The sequence below is a fragment of the Palaemon carinicauda genome, chromosome 24, assembly GCF_036898095.1.
Source record: "Palaemon carinicauda isolate YSFRI2023 chromosome 24, ASM3689809v2, whole genome shotgun sequence".
NCBI lineage: Eukaryota > Metazoa > Arthropoda > Malacostraca > Decapoda > Palaemonidae > Palaemon > Palaemon carinicauda.
Window position 1 is genome coordinate 109,566,150 of NC_090748.1, and position 15,832 is coordinate 109,581,981.

At 37.7% G+C, this 15,832-nt stretch overlaps 1 protein-coding gene across 5 annotated transcripts in view; it reads right to left on the reverse strand.

Annotated features, from left to right (window-relative positions):
- The window catches only part of LOC137618275 (ribokinase), a 39,750-nt gene that overhangs the window by 23,898 nt on the left and 20 nt on the right, over positions 1-15,832 (reverse strand). For 2 of the 5 annotated variants that reach the window (XR_011039761.1, XM_068348443.1), the window contains exons 1-5: positions 15,767-15,832; positions 13,509-13,613; positions 9,938-10,070; positions 8,434-8,560; positions 5,944-6,108 (exon numbers count right to left, since the gene is read on the reverse strand). The exon at positions 15,767-15,832 is cut by the window's right edge and continues 20 nt beyond it. Coding sequence is in view for 4 of the 5 variants with exons in the window: in XM_068348443.1 (XP_068204544.1) it covers positions 5,944-6,108; positions 8,434-8,560; positions 9,938-10,070; positions 13,509-13,561 (478 nt within the window). In the remaining variant the exon portion in view is untranslated. Of the gene's footprint in view, positions 1-5,943; positions 6,109-8,433; positions 8,561-9,937; positions 10,071-13,508; positions 13,617-15,399; positions 15,492-15,766 lie in introns of those variants that run through there. The other 3 variants (XM_068348444.1, XM_068348445.1, XM_068348447.1) reach the window with 3 other exon arrangements.

Below are 15,832 nucleotides of genomic sequence, written 5' to 3' on the forward strand. Positions count from 1 at the left end.
AGGTTACCTCAGCGTCAACAGGGCGCACAACCGACCGGTTGGAAGGTTGTTGGCCAGAAGGTTCTTCTCCGCATTTAAGTCCTCTATCAAGGACGCAAGCTTGGACTGCATGTCTTGCAGCAAAGCCCATTTAGGGTCTACGGGAGCAGGTGTGGCAACAGACGGGGTTAGCGACTGAGGCGGAACCGTTTACCATCCCTGAAAGCCTTGTTATGCGTGACATAATAGTACAGCAAAACTTCAAACGCTCGACAACAGCTGAGAAGTTGACCTGTAAACAACTTGGAGCGTCTCCTGGCTAGGCGCCAGGGAGAGTCTACCAGAATTGAGAAGTCTATCTGGGCAGAGGCATGAACTCCCAAGCCGAGAACTTCTCTCGTGTCATATCAGACTCTCGCTCTATAAACCAGTTTAAAAGAAGGGAAAGCAAAGGCTGCATCCCCCAAACTCCTCCTGGTGAAAAACCAGTCGCCTAGCCAACGTAACGCTCTCTAGGAGAGCGAGAGAGCACTAGCTTAAAAACAACGGCTTCGAAGTAGCTAGGCCTAGTGTAAGCTCTGACGTTTAGGCGAACGAGGAGCAGCAGTTACAAGATCCGGACGAAGATCCTTAAAAAAATCATCATGATTTAATTAAAGTCCATAGGAGGCTAAGCAGCTTAAGGCTCCTCTCCATCTGACAGAGTCCTCAAGGGAATATCAGTAGGAGGGAGAACAGCAACTTCCTCATCTACAGGAACCTTGTCCGATAAAAGCTGAGTCTCTCACTGGTGCATTAGTAGCGGACCAGAACGCAGCGTCATGTAACTGCTTGACAGTCTGTGAACTGTCAACAACTGAACTGTCAACCACAACAGGTGCGTGAGGACGTACAGCGTCCACTCGAGACTGCTTTGACTGCCTAGACTGAGCAGTCAAAACAACTCTAGAATGCGGAGGTTGACGCACAGCGTCAAAACAAGTCAACTCCGATTGTTAGTGAACGTCTAGAACGTCAACAGGAGTATCATCCAGTGGCCTAACGTCCAAATGCGGCTGAAAAACCACACGAGACCGCATCGAGTGTGGTTCTAAACAACCTGACTGACGTGACTAAGCTACGCCAACGTCAACAGAAAGCACAAAGGAACGTTAGGTTGGCTGAAAGCCAGGATATCGATGAGATAAACGGCTAGACTCAACGGACTAATCGGCAGAATAGTCTTCCATAAGGGAGGCAAGCATATACTGCATGTTTTGCCATACAACCCCTTAAGGATCAACGGAAATGGTTGTGGTAATAGACGAGGGTAACGTCTGTAACCGCAACACTTTGCCTACAAAAAAAGACTTTCGGAGTCTGTGTTACGCTTTTGTTAGGCGGCGAGCAGTTATCCGATGACTGCATAGGGTCAGAGCTGTCCTAATGGCTGTAACCAGGACGCTGGACCTGTCCTGAAAGGACTGACTTTCGCTTAAGGGCTTCGAAACCTTGTGACAGGTTTCTTATGCGAAAAGCCTACGGATGGCGAGGAGAAACAACGTCTCTCTCGTCTTATGGTAGGGGAGATCTTGGTAAGAAACACCCGATACCATAGAGGGAAAACGTCTGTTCGTTGGTCAAGGCCTCTCGAACCCATAAGTCGTTTGACATTACTTCTCCCCTGGGCTTGGGAGCTTGCAAGAGGTCCCGGACTAGGTGAACGACAGGCACGAACAGACGAACCCTCGGACGCAACACTGTAACACTTAGCGCCTCGGACGCAACACTGTAACACTTTGCGCATATCACTTTATCACTTCGATTTTCTGTTTTGCACTTATTTCTACCTGAAATACGCAATTCTACCCTTCATTAAAAGGTAGTAATTGCGAAATTAGTCGTATAATGCAAGCTCATAATACCAGCAAAAAACAGAAAACATATTTTAAGATAAAAAGAAAAATCAGTGGCTGGGAAAGAGACTAAACACTAGTTCATATAACTACGTTTTCAATCTCTCACCGCACATAGCCTGGGGACGAGAATAAAAACCTAAAAACGTTTTATCCTTCCTCCCCGTACAGAGACTAGGGACGAGAGTAACACGAGAACAACGTTACCCGCTTGAACGGAACGTTTTCTCTCCTCTCTCTCCCTCCGTCTCTATGTCTCTCTCTCTTTCTCTCTTGATTTCGCACCTAGGAGAAGAGCCCAATTATATATCGTCAAAAAAAAACATGTTATTTGACTAAAGGAAAAAACTGAAAGGTTTTTCAAATAAAAAGTTCCTTTAAATTAGAATTTAAAACATTTAAGCTAAGAAAGAATGAACAAAACGTCAGAATCGATTTACTCTTACTGCAAAGTGAAACCATGATACACTCTCTCTCTATCGTAACGATAGAGCGCATGTTGAACGTCCTGAACGTCAACAACTGCGTAGCATAAAAAACTAACGTTAGTTCATCTTTGAATACAGTACGAAGACTATCAAAGAAATTCTTTCATAAAATATTACATTTAAAAAGTTTTAAATCCTTTAAAAGCTAAAGACGATATAAAGGGCTCAATGTTGATTAACTTCGGTTTCCAAGTTAGGACCGCCTACTCTCAGGAAAGGTCTATATAAACAAAGCATTAAAATTTATTTTATATGTTTATAAAAAATGGAAAGTTAATCGAAGAGGCCTAATAAAGGCGGAGAGATATAAAATATATAGAGGAAAATCTATAACGTGATAAGTTGATTACTAAAAGCCTAAACACACTTCCGTCTAAGGGAAGGGTCGGCCATTTAAAAGTGAAAGAAAGTCCATACTCTCTTTGTCACCATAATTAAATCTATCCAAAACGAGTTCAAGTTTTAAGATGAAGATAAAACACCTGCATAGCGAAAGCTCAAAACTAGAATAGTGTACTTCACCAAATAGTTGTGAAAACAAATCCAGTTAGCAACAGCGAATTAGTAGGTCTTGCCGGTAGCCCGACAGAGAGAAAATTGAGTTCTTTGTTTACAATGAGTACTGGGTATCTGAACGACAGATGGCGCTGTTGAGTACACCCCCTACCTGTGTAGCGATCGCTGGCGAATTTTTCCGTAGAGTTTTCTGTCGAGCAACAGAGTTGCAGCTATTATAATCACCGGCTAAGTTAAATATTGAAAATTCAGGCATTTTCCAAGAGAATGAGACCAACCTGACCTCTCTATGACAAAAATTAAGGCTGTTAGAGCAATTTAAAAAAAATATACTGCAAAATGTGCTGGGAAAAAAATAACCCCCTGGGGGTTAAGGGTTGGAAATTTCCAAATAGCCTGGGGGTAAAAGGGTTAACAAAATTGGACTTACAAAACAATGAGATTAACAAACAGGTTCTTGGAACCAATTAAGTTTGTAAGTTGAGCACCTTCAGTACATATAAAAGCATAAACAAAAAACCTTTTTATATACAGTAATACCTTAGGATACAAAAGTTTCTGTATACGAAAAACCCACCATAGGAAATGACATACGAAGAGTTTTTTGCCTCATATTATGAAAAAAATACTCACGATACGAAACAAAATTCGCACTTAGATTCAAAAGTATTTGGCCCTATTTCATCATACGAAAAAATCATGTTACGAAAGCCACTGCAGAACGAACTAATTTCGTATCCTCAGGTATTAACCCTTTTACCCCCAAAGGACGTACTGGTACGTTTCACAAAAGCCATCCCTTTACCCCCATGGACGTACCGGTACGTCCTTGCAAAAAAATGCTATAAAAATTATTTTTTTTCATATTTTTGATAATTTTTTGAAAAAATTCAGGCATTTTCCAAGAGAACGAGACCAACCTGACCTCTCTATGACAAAAATTAAGGCTGTTGGAGCAATTTAAAAAAATATACTGCAAAATGTGCTGGGAAAAAAATAACCCCCTGGGGGTTAAGGGTTGGAAATTTCCAAATAGGCTGGGGGTTAAAGGGTTAATGTATCAAAATCCCTGTACATGCACGAGTACAATACCTGTAACTAAGAAATACAATAAATTTTAAAGTACAGTAATTTGTTTTTCATAACAAACAAAACTGAGCTCTTTACTAAGGATATATTGTTCCAATATCCATATTAAAGAGCAAATGGTTTGTAATTATCTAGGAACAAATACCTTTTCATAATAGAAAAACCTCTGCTTCAATACGGTCCGTATGTACATGAAAAGATGCACTTCACATGTACTGTACCAGTATTATTACTATACATATTCATTATTCCCTTTCAAGCATTATTTCACATGTTGCATGTCATTAGATTAATTCCTAGTCTCAGTAACACAATATGAAAACATTAATCAATACTGGACACTCTGTTATCTATTGTTCCCATGACATAGTCATATTTCATCTGTCTTTCTGATCAGGTATCTCCCATGTATACCCTGGATCTTGCATATACTTATAATTGATATCAAGAACCTACACATCAAGTTGTATCCTTGCCCCTTCATTTATGGTTACGGAAATACCAACCAGGACTTTGGTATCTAAAAAGGGACATCTGAGAACTTGCAATAAAGAGCGGCACTTTTGACACCAAGTAAATGATAATTGGCCCCAAGAGAAGCCTACCATTCTTTCCTATGTCATTCCTTGTTTGTTTGGCTTCACTTTCTTGTGGATATTACTCAACAATATCCATTAAAAAATTGTATTGTAACTGGTCAACCAGTAAAGGAGACAAAGATTTTCTGTTTAAGAGCTGAGTAGAAAGATACCATGGAAAAAGCTGACTGGAAGTCTAAATATCAAATATCATAAGATACTGAAAAGTTTTATCTGATCAACTGAAATATTTAAGAAGGTAAACAACCTTCCTATTAACAGGAATAAGTACTATAATTAGCTTTATTTTATCAAGCTACCGCATTGTTTAACAACTGACTCAGTAAAAGTAACTGTTCACCTGAAAAAGTTTTCATCCCTCTCAAGAGACAAGGGCCACTAAGTAGAGCGCAGACCTCCGAGAGCTTATTTCTCGACCTTTTGCTTGACCTTGACCTTTATCGCATCATTCGATAACGGTAAAATAAATTACCCCAAAGACAAGTAGAAAATGGAAACATTACCAAAAGATCAACCAACCCTTTTTAAATAGTGGATGATGAGTTAATGTTAAAAGAATGGAGTATAAACTGAGCGGAATCAATTTGAAAAGTAATTTCTAATATTTTGCAATGACAATGCTTACTGATTATATAAACATTTAATCAGTCTGCCCTTGGAAATACAAACCTAATTAGTTCCAATAAGGTAATTCTCTAGTATATTTAGTGTGACCAAATCCAAATGATAGTTGTGCAGCCTTTAGGTCGCACCAAAATACTCGTTTCCTATAAAAATTCTTCTGAGAATTCACTGACCTGGTCACCCTAAGTATATATGACTGGAGATTGATGAAGTCACATTTTATTCAAAATTCATTATCTAGTTAACTTTTTTCAAAACTTTTGGGATATTCAGGTCAACTTGGTTTTAAATTCTGATTCCAAATACCATTACTAACTATATATTTTCAACTGTAATGGTCTGTAAAAGCAGTCAGTGATAGCCTAATATGTTCCATTAAACATCACATTAACCCTTTTACCCCCAGGCTATTTGGAAATTTCCAACCCTTAACCCCCAGGGGGTTATTTTTTTCCCAGCACATTTTGCAGTATATTTTTTTTTAATTCCTCTAACAGCCTTAATTTTTGTCATAGAGAGGTCAGGTTGGTCTCATTCTCTTGGAAAATGCCTAAATTTTCTCAAAAAATTATCAAAAATATAAAAAAAAATTTTTTATAGCATTTTTTTGCAAGGACGTACCGGTACGTCCATGGGGGTAAAGGGATGGCTTTTGTGAAACGTACCAGTACGTCCTTTGGGGGTAAAAGGGTTAAACAGATATCTTTATAAGTAGATGAATGCATTCAAGAAACTCCAAGACTAGTGAGTTACCTTTGTGTTTTCTTGCAAGAGTTAGAGCAGTTAGTGTAGCTTCCATCGTAATTTCTCCTTGACAGACCACGACACAGGAATTCTTTATAATATCCTCAGCTTCGAGTACATTTGATGACGTCATTTTCAAGTTGGCACCAGCTACTATGATGATGCAGTTTTCCCCTGTAGTGAGTGAGAACATAATGAAATAAGATCATACAGAACAATACAACTATACAATATCATTTTAGCCTGATTAAATACAAGAAACCCTTCAAAATAGCCCTTCTTTTAAATCCTAATAACTAGAATAGCTTCATTGTCTAAGTTACCTAGGTAGCTCCAACAATATTTAAGTGTTACATTTTCATTAGTCAGACTGCTCAGTCACTTTTCTAAGACTAGTAAGGCTGGAAGGCCAAGGTTTGGGTGGATGGATGGTGTGAAGAAAGCTCTGGGTGATAGGAGGATAGATGTGAGAGAGGCAAGAGAGCATGCTAGAAATAGGAATGAATGGCGAGCGATTGTGACGCAGTTCCGGTAGGCCCTGCTGCTGCCTCCGATGCCTTAGATGACCGCGGAGGTAGCAGCAGTAGGGGATTCAGCATTATGAAGCTTCATCTGTGGTGGATAATGTGGGAGGGTGGGCTGTGGCACCCTAGCAGTACCAGCTGAACTCGGTTGAGTCCCTTGTTAGGCTGGAGGAACGTAGAGAGTAGAGGTCCTCTTTTTTGTTTTGTTTCATTTGTTGATGTCGGCTACCCCCCAAAATTGTGGGAAGTGCCTTGGTATATGTATGCGTATGTATGCAGTAAGGCTGGCCTAAAATCAAACCATTGTTCTCTGGTCTTGGATAGTGCCATAGTCTCTGTACCATGGTCTTTCAGTGTCTTGGGCAAGAGTTCTCTAGCTTGAGGGTACACTCAGGCACACTATTCTACCTTATTTCTCTTCCTCTTGTTTTTATACAGTTTTTAAAGTTTAAAAATGAAAGATTTATCTTAATGTTGTTACTGTTCTTAGAATATTTTATTTTAATTGTTAATTACATCTCCTGAAGTTTCCTTATTTCCTTTCCTCACTGTCACAGAGACTTCAAATTTGGTTCATATTTGAGTGTATGAAAATCCACACCAATTAATACATGTTAACCCTTTTACTCCCAAAGGACGTACTGGTACGTTTCACAAAAGCCATCCCTTTACCCCCATGGACGTACCGGTACGTCCTTGCAAAAAAATGCTATAAAATTTTTTTTTTTTCCTATTTTTGATAATTTTTTGAGAAAATTCAGGCATTTTCCAAGAGAATGAGACCAACCTGACCTCTCTATGACAAAAATTAATCCTGTTAGAGCAATTTAAATAAAATATACTGCAACATGTGCTGAGAAAAAAATAACCCCCTGGGGGTTAAGGGTTGGAAATTTCCAAATAGCCTGAGGGTAAAAGGGTTATGGTCAAAGGTCAAGAAATATGTTGCCGTGGTGGAGGTCTGCGCTCTACTGAGTGCCTCTCTAGTTTAAATATGGATTGACACCTATCATCAAAGGAGAAAAACAGGGCTCAGCATCTTATTTGTAGTCGAGCTTTGTCAAATGATTCTTTGAAATCAACAAAGATGAAGTAACATCTGCAAAATGTTCATCCTGAACACATGGACAAGAAGAAAAATGGGTTTTTAAAACATTTTTGAAAAGAGGACGGAATAATATCCTGACATATGGTGAAAGAGGTGTACGGGGCATAAAAGGTTGACAACCATTGCCCTAACCCTTTAAAGTAGATTTAGCTAAAACAAAAACATAATAAACTAGAGGGACACTCAGTAGAGTGCAGATCTCTGCCACGGCAGCTTATTTCTTAACCTTGACCTTTGACCTTAACATACATTAATTGGCATGGATTTTCAAACACTCAAATCTGAATCAAGTAAGTCTCTGTGACAATGATGTCCAAACTTATGGCTGATTATGGGAATTAGACATTTTGCTTGACCGTGACCCTGTCCTTCCAAAATTTAATTATTTCCAGCTTTTAACATAACAGTTAATCCCTGGAAGTTTCATTACTCTAAGATTAAAATTGTGGCCAGGAAGCTGTTCAGAAATCATGGCTGATTACGTGAATCGGACATTTTGCTTGACCGTGATATTGTCCTTCCAAAATTTAATTATTTCAAGCTTTTTACATAACAGTTAATCCCTACAAGTTTCATTACTTTACGATTAAAATTGTGGACAGGAAGGTGTTCAGAAAGTATGGCTGATTACGTGAATTGGACATTTTGCTTGACCGTGACCTTGTCCTTCCAAAATTTAATCATTTCCAGCTTTTAACATAACAGTTAATCCCTGCAAGTTTCATTACTCTAAGATTAAAATTATGGCCAGGAGGGTGTTCACTAACAAACACACAAACAAGTGGTAAAACATAACCTCCTTCCCACTTTGTTGGCAGAGGTAATTATACAAGCAATGAACCTGGTGCGTTAAATGTCAAGTCTTACCTGAGTCATCTACAGCAATAGGTGCAACACCAGTCGCTGCTTCTTTAGTTATTCCCACGTACTTTGTGTCTACTTTATTGACCTTGAAGTTCTCAAGATAGTTTTGTCCAAATGAGTCTTCTCCAACCTATCAAAAAAAAAAATTAAAAAGTTATAGAAATTATCCAAAGTTTTATGAAAGAGAATACAACTCTCCACAATCTACTTTTTGCAATGACATGAAATAAATCAGGAAAACTCATAGTTACAAAAATTATGTTTCAAATGTATGAGAGAAAGTTATGAAGTAATTAGGGGTACCACAGGAGTTACAAAACTATCAGATAAGATCCAAGAAAGTAGACTGAGGTGGTATGGTCATGTCATGAGAAGATATGAACAGTATATTGGGAGGAGACTGTTGGAAATGGAGGTACAGGGAACGAGAAGGAGAGGGAGACCAAAGCGAAGGTGGATGGACTGTATCAAGGATGACCTTCGATCAAAGGGTATTAACCGGTGATGAAGTGTGGGACAGAGGTAGATGGAGAAAGCTGGTCAGAAATATTGACCCCACATAAAAGTGGGAAAAGATGCAGACAAAGAAGAAGAAGAGAAAGTTATCTTGTATTGAAATCAGTATCTCCTGTTGTAATATGAAGAATGCTGGATTGTACAGAGTGGTGTTTCAATTTATCATATTTTAGTCCTCTACTTTAAATCACAATATTTTTTTTTTTTGCTTGGCTACCTCTTTAAAAATAATGCATTCTGCACATATATTTCCTAGCCTGAATCATTGTTCGCTGTTGTAGGATATATTCAACATCACCAATTTCCAATCTAAATTTGCCTCTCATCTGAAGGCCTGATCCTTCAGAAAAACGAGAAGTTGAGACGTTATTGAAGTAAACAAAATGAAATTGAAAAGATTGTGAGACACTACTACATAATTTTAATGAATTTACGTTTCACTAAGATTTACACAACACACGTAGAGCAATTTATGGCATCCACTTTACAAGTAAGATAAAAAAAAGCTATGCAACTGAGAAGCTGAAAGGATACTGAAGAAAAAATGAAACTGAAATGACAGTTATACAGTAATACTTTATCATATAATTGTAAAGAGTTTACGTTTCACTACAATTTACGCAACACACACAGAGCAATTTCTGGCATCCATATACAGTATACTGTAAAAGAAAGATAAAAAAGCAATTCATGGCATCCACCTATACAAATAAACATACAACATCCAGGAAGATAAAAGTTCTTAAAAGAAAGATACGAAACTGAATGCGGTAAAGGTTTTCTGCATTATCTGAGCCAAACCATAACATCAAAACACTTACTGATAAAAATTCTAAACATCCCTAAGTTCATTATGAGGAATATAGGAAACTGAATGAGGTAAAGGTTTTAGGCATTATCTGAGCCAAACCATAACATCGAAACACATACTGATTAAAATTCTAAACATCCCTTAAATACCATAAAAATAATAGTAATTCTTCAGTCATACCATAGCCACCATACTTGTAGCTGCTCCAAGTCTAGTAGCTGCAATGCATTGGTTAGCCCCTTTTCCACCAAACCCAATGCTGAATTTATGTCCATGAATGGTTTCGCCCGGTTTGGGGAGTCTGGGAGTATAACTGAAAAGAATGCATTACTAAATAAATTCATAAATGGAAATTCTTTGAAAAACAAACTATGTTTCACAGAATATCAAGCACCATCTTACTATAAGTCGCTCATGAATGGGATAGGAAAGGGAAGGTAACAATGCTGTAGCCCCGTCCCACATATCCATGTGTTTGCACAAATTTAATGTTTAAAGGACGCTCATGAATGGCATAGGAAACGGAAGGTGACAATGCTGTAGGCCCGTCCCATACATCCATGTTTATGCTTAAATTTAACGTTAAAAGGACGCTCATGTATGGCATAGGAAAGGGAAGGTGACAATGCTGTAGCCCCGGTCCAGACATCCATGTGTTTACTCAAATTTAATGTTTAAAGGATACTCATGAATGGCAGAGGAACAGTGACAATGCCCTAGTGACTGACTATATATGATCAGCGCCCATCTCTCCAACCAAGCTAGGATAAGAGAGAGCCAGGTAATGGCTACTGATGATTCAGTGGGTAGACCTATAGGTTCCCCAAACCCCTTATCCTTAGCTCACAAGGATGGTGAGGTTGAAGACTACAAGAAACTATCAAGTTTGAGCGGGTCTCAAACCCTAGTCCAGCAGATCGCTTGGCAGGGACGTTTCCAATAGGCTACCATAACTCTATGATGAGACAATCTGAACAGTAAACCAGCTATAAACCAGTAAATAATTGAGTTATAAATATAGTAATTGTGTTTCTAAGAGTGTTTGGTCTCCTTAGAAGAATACAGTAATACCTCAGGATACGAAAGTTTCTGTATATGAAAAACCCATTATAGGAAATGACATACAAAGAATTTCTTGCCTCATATTATTGAAAATTATTCAGGTAAACAAAATTCCGGGTTAGGTTAGGTATATTGAATGCTTCAAATGTATTTGGCTCTATTTCATTATACATAAAAATCATGTTACGAAAGCCACTCCGGAACTAATTAATTTCCTATCCTGAGGTATTAATGTACATAGAATAAATACTTTTATTTCATCAGTTTGCCTCATTCTTTTACACTGGATTGTATTTATGAGTCTTCAACCTTTCGGATTGGATTTTAAGTTAGGGCTATACAGCCTGACACTGGGGCTTGCAAGGCCATTCAGCATCCAAGTGCAACTGGGGAAAACCTTACTGTTACACTGCTTAGAAAACAGTGATAAAAGTTGGACAGCAGAATGATGGAAGGAAAAGGCAGAAAATGAGATAGGGAAAAAGCATACAGTATAAAGAAAGTGCACCTATGAGCTCAAGAAAATCTCTAAACACACTTAAGCCATCTGAACACTCTCAAAAGCTGTATCCAAATAGCTTTTATTTACGAGGGACCTAAGAAATGACAAAAATATGCTAACCGAGGTCTTGCACATTTAAAATGGCATGAATGTACTGCATCTCTTCCATATGCTAAGTTAAGTCAAGCACATTTATAACCCATAATATCAATCAAGTACAATATCAGTGATAATATGCACATTCCCTCCATTTCTGAAATGAAATTGAGAAAAATGGAACAGCTAATAAAGTGAGAATGTCTCCCGTAAGGTGTAAGAGGGACAACACATTTTTCGTTGGTACCAAGAAACCAAATGCTGATACGTCAGTCAATGGCAGACGTGTAATAGGGCTGTATCACCGCTCTGATAATAAAGGCATTAACAGATGTTACTCTTCTCTGTTTCCTAAAGAAGGATGTCACATCTCTTAATCGTCATTCAAAGTAATGGTGATAACAGTACATCCAGCACTGAAATCACAATGGTATTCTCTTTAATTACTTGCAGTGAGTTGTCAAACAAACAAGAATGGTAAATATTTGAAAAATTCTCACAGGGATTAAGCGTCGATGTAACCAATCTATTTTGAACTTATCTGACTGAAAAATTGTCTACATTGCCTATAATATATCTACGCCTCTTAGTAGCACGCAATGAAATGAACTCGTAATCTACAAACACCAAAGCATAAGAAACAAATACTGTACAGTATTGAGCACCTCTGGTGGTAGCTATAGACAAGCTTTCAGGAAGAACAGGCAAAGACCCAGGCATTGATACTCTACACCGTCATTATATGTGGGGACATAAAGTTATGTTTGGCAATAACGATTGTACAGTACTGAGTTAGCTAAATCCCCTACAATTTTTTTAGATCATCAATTTCTCGCTGCAAAGGAGCTGGAACCTAATTGAGAACTAGAAAGGGAAACTTCGTGACAAGGGAGCTAAAATGAAAAGGTGATATACAGTACTGAGGGTGAGAGAAAGGACAAAGAGTGACAAATGATAATCTGAGATATCACTAAACACAGTACTGTACAGTATTAATTTGATTTTCTTTCAGTGCACTTTTGGGCTTTATCTTCTCACCTAACCCCATATTTCATAAGAGAGGACACTTTTACTGTAAAATTTGTCACAACAGATTTTGTAGATTTGAGAACAAAGCCCTCAGAAGAATATTGGGAGATAAAAGCAGGACAGGATTATAAATTAAACTACACGAGAGATTACTCGAGTGCCATAGGTGGATGAGATCATGGGGTAAATGGAGATGGTTTGTGCATGCTCTTCACACTCCATAAGAGAGATTAATTCACCAAACTTTCGACTGGGCTTCACAAGGCACTAGAAGAGTTAGAAGACCTAAGCCTACATGGCAGAGGACTATGAAGCATGAAGTGGGAGATGATGAATGGAGAAGTATTGATTTAAAAGGTCAAGATAGAAATGACTGGCGAAATCTAACCGAGGCCCTATGCGTCAATAAGCGTAGGAGACGATGTTGATGATGATCACGATCATGAAAACAACACACTTCATTTCTACAATGAGAATAAATGTTGGGGTCAAAGCAAAATCGATAAAGGTGAGAGTTACAATGCTCCAGACTTCTAAATTTAGTATCAAAGGGCTGCAATACAATATAAACTATGTAAACACATCAAAATTAATTCAAAGCCTTTTAAAAGGTAATCATCTCAGAAATCATGCAATCCTTTGGACCTTAATGAAACACGGTAAAATATTTCTGTCATGTACAAACAATGAAGAGAGAATCGTGTCAACCTGTTCAACATAAAGTTTGTACTTCTTAAGTTTCACCAATTCAACTGCCTGATTAGGAGACACGTAGCCTACTTCATGTCATGAACACACCATAAGCAATCCAAGTGAATAAGTATAAAACAAAAAAGTATTATCAATTGAAGTGACATGTTGCTTGAAAACCACAGCAAAAATAAACCAGAGATTGATGAAGAATAGAGATGTAGGCTTTGAGCAAGTACAGTGAATCCTTAATTGTTTTGTATTTCCAAAGACTGGATAAAAGACTAGTAAGGCAATAGTTTGCATTTTTGTAAATATCTAGGTATTTTGTAAAAAGATTTAAATTTCAATAAGGTACAGTATAACACTTACCTGACAAGGTCTGTCATGCACGACCCAACGACGACAACTTTTGATGCTGCCATGTTTGATCTGTTTCAACTCCTGATATGGAATAAACTCACTGATCTTCTACTTCTGCTGAAAGTAAGAAATAATCAAAACTTAGAAGCTGCATTATAACTTCATGTTTGATGAACAATGGTTTTACGTCTTTTTTTATAATTTTTGTTTGAAAAAAGGAGGTACTGAAGAATAGAAATTGCAAGTTACTAAAAAATAGTGAGACACATAGAATTAACTAGCGTAATGAGAGACCCATCTAGCAGAAACGTATCCTAACCTAACTTACACCAGGGTGCAACATCATACCTAAGAAGGCTTTTGAACAACTCTGAAATGAAAAAAATTTGGAAATAATTTGTAATGTTTTTAACTTCACAAACCCGAGTCCTTTACTCGTACTTTCCCACAATCATATATCCCCTATAAAGTGCCAGCAGCAATCAAAGTGAGTGCCGACGTCAATGACCTTAGATGTCAGGATGTCAGAAAACTCAATCAATCAAAGTGAGTGTCGGCATCAATGCCCTTAGATATCAGGATACCAGATAACTCTCCATCACCATATCAATCAAAGTGAGTGGTCAGTGAGCAAGCAGGGGGCAGGACTTCCCTCCTACCAGCCGGTAACTACCGGCCACCAGCTTAAACCTCATTATAAAGGTTTAACTGCCGCATACTCCACATTCGCTGAGATTGTATCTCATGTAATGAAAAAGGGTTTGTATTTGAGGAACAAAAGCCCCTTAATCTTGTGGCAATGGTGCTTTAAAAAATAAATCTTAATTTGATCAAACTTTGCACTTTTTCTCAGTTTTGAACCATTTGTTTCAATGTTGGTAATCTAAAGAGAATAAATTAACATTAAAATGTTAAACACTAGCATGATGTTTAACAGAAAAATTAATTTAAAAAAAGGTTTAAATTTGATTAATACATTAATTGACAACCTACAAGGTTACCAGTAAAATTAATAAAAAAAAAAAAGTTTAAATGTAATCAATAACTGACAACTTATAAGGCTACAAATATATAAACCTTGTCTAGCTGATGAGACTTGGTTTACACTTATGATCAATATATGAGGGACAGTGATAGTACATGATAGCTTTTTGCCACCTGACATTTAGTTTTTAATTTACCCAATCCTTTACTAATTCACTTTAGACTGTTACCATTAAAAGATGCAACACTGTATAAGGATATGATATCTTTAGGTTACAGGGGTTAAATAATTACCTACAAAATCACATAGGAACATCTAAACATCAAGCTCCCCCTTAACCCCACGGAGGATGCCTTGTTATCTCACAACAGAGGAGTTTTGCTATCTCTTTGCCTGTGATCTTACTACGGTATGTACATTGAGGTATCTTAGAATAGTGCAAAATTAAAGTTATGTTGGTAAAACCCCTTAATGAGTAGACACAGCATCACTGTTTACGTCAAGTTAAGGAACTTCAAGTTTCGATGTTTAATAGTGGTGGTAATAGAGTAAATTACGCGTAGGAGAAAATTTAAGGTACCATCAATATACCAGTATATATTTACCCATGCACCGCTCATGGATACTACAATGTTCAATAAGTATTTACCGGAGTCTTGATTGTATGTATATGGGGTGCACAGATAAATCATTGGGGTGTATGTATGTTAGAGGCCACCTGTGTGTATGATGAGGGCCGACTAAGAATATGGCAGTGTAAGGGGGTGTTGCAGGGGGGCATTAGCCTCCCGTTAAGCGATTAGGTAAGGACACGGCTTGTAGGTTAGGTAGGGGGGAGTTTATGTTAGCTAGTGTCCATTTTTAATGCAGGTGGAAGGAAGTGGCTGCTATTATACAATGGCTCAAAATAATTACCCAATCGCCAATATTTGAGTGTGACGGTGCACGGGTAAATAAGTACCAATTCGCCACTACTGCAGTTAGATTACTTTAATCAAAGCCAACTTGTATCGTTATAACTTACATCAAATGCCTCGTTAATGTAATCTTTGGTAAGAAAGAGCTGTTATCTAATCTAATGAACTTATCAATGATGATAAGCTAACTCGTACAATTATGAATAGTATGATCAAAGTGAACATGGGGACGTCGATGTGAATATTTGAACACGTTATTTGTCGGTTTAAATTATCAGACATTCACTACAATTGTCTGAATAAGCCTAAGATTATGTAATTAGCTTAATTCTATTATCATAAAATACAAAATAAAGAAGACTTACTGGTAATCAATGGGGGTTGAAGCGCTTATTTAAGTCGAGTCCAAATTTTAGGTTCCTCGTTGTTCT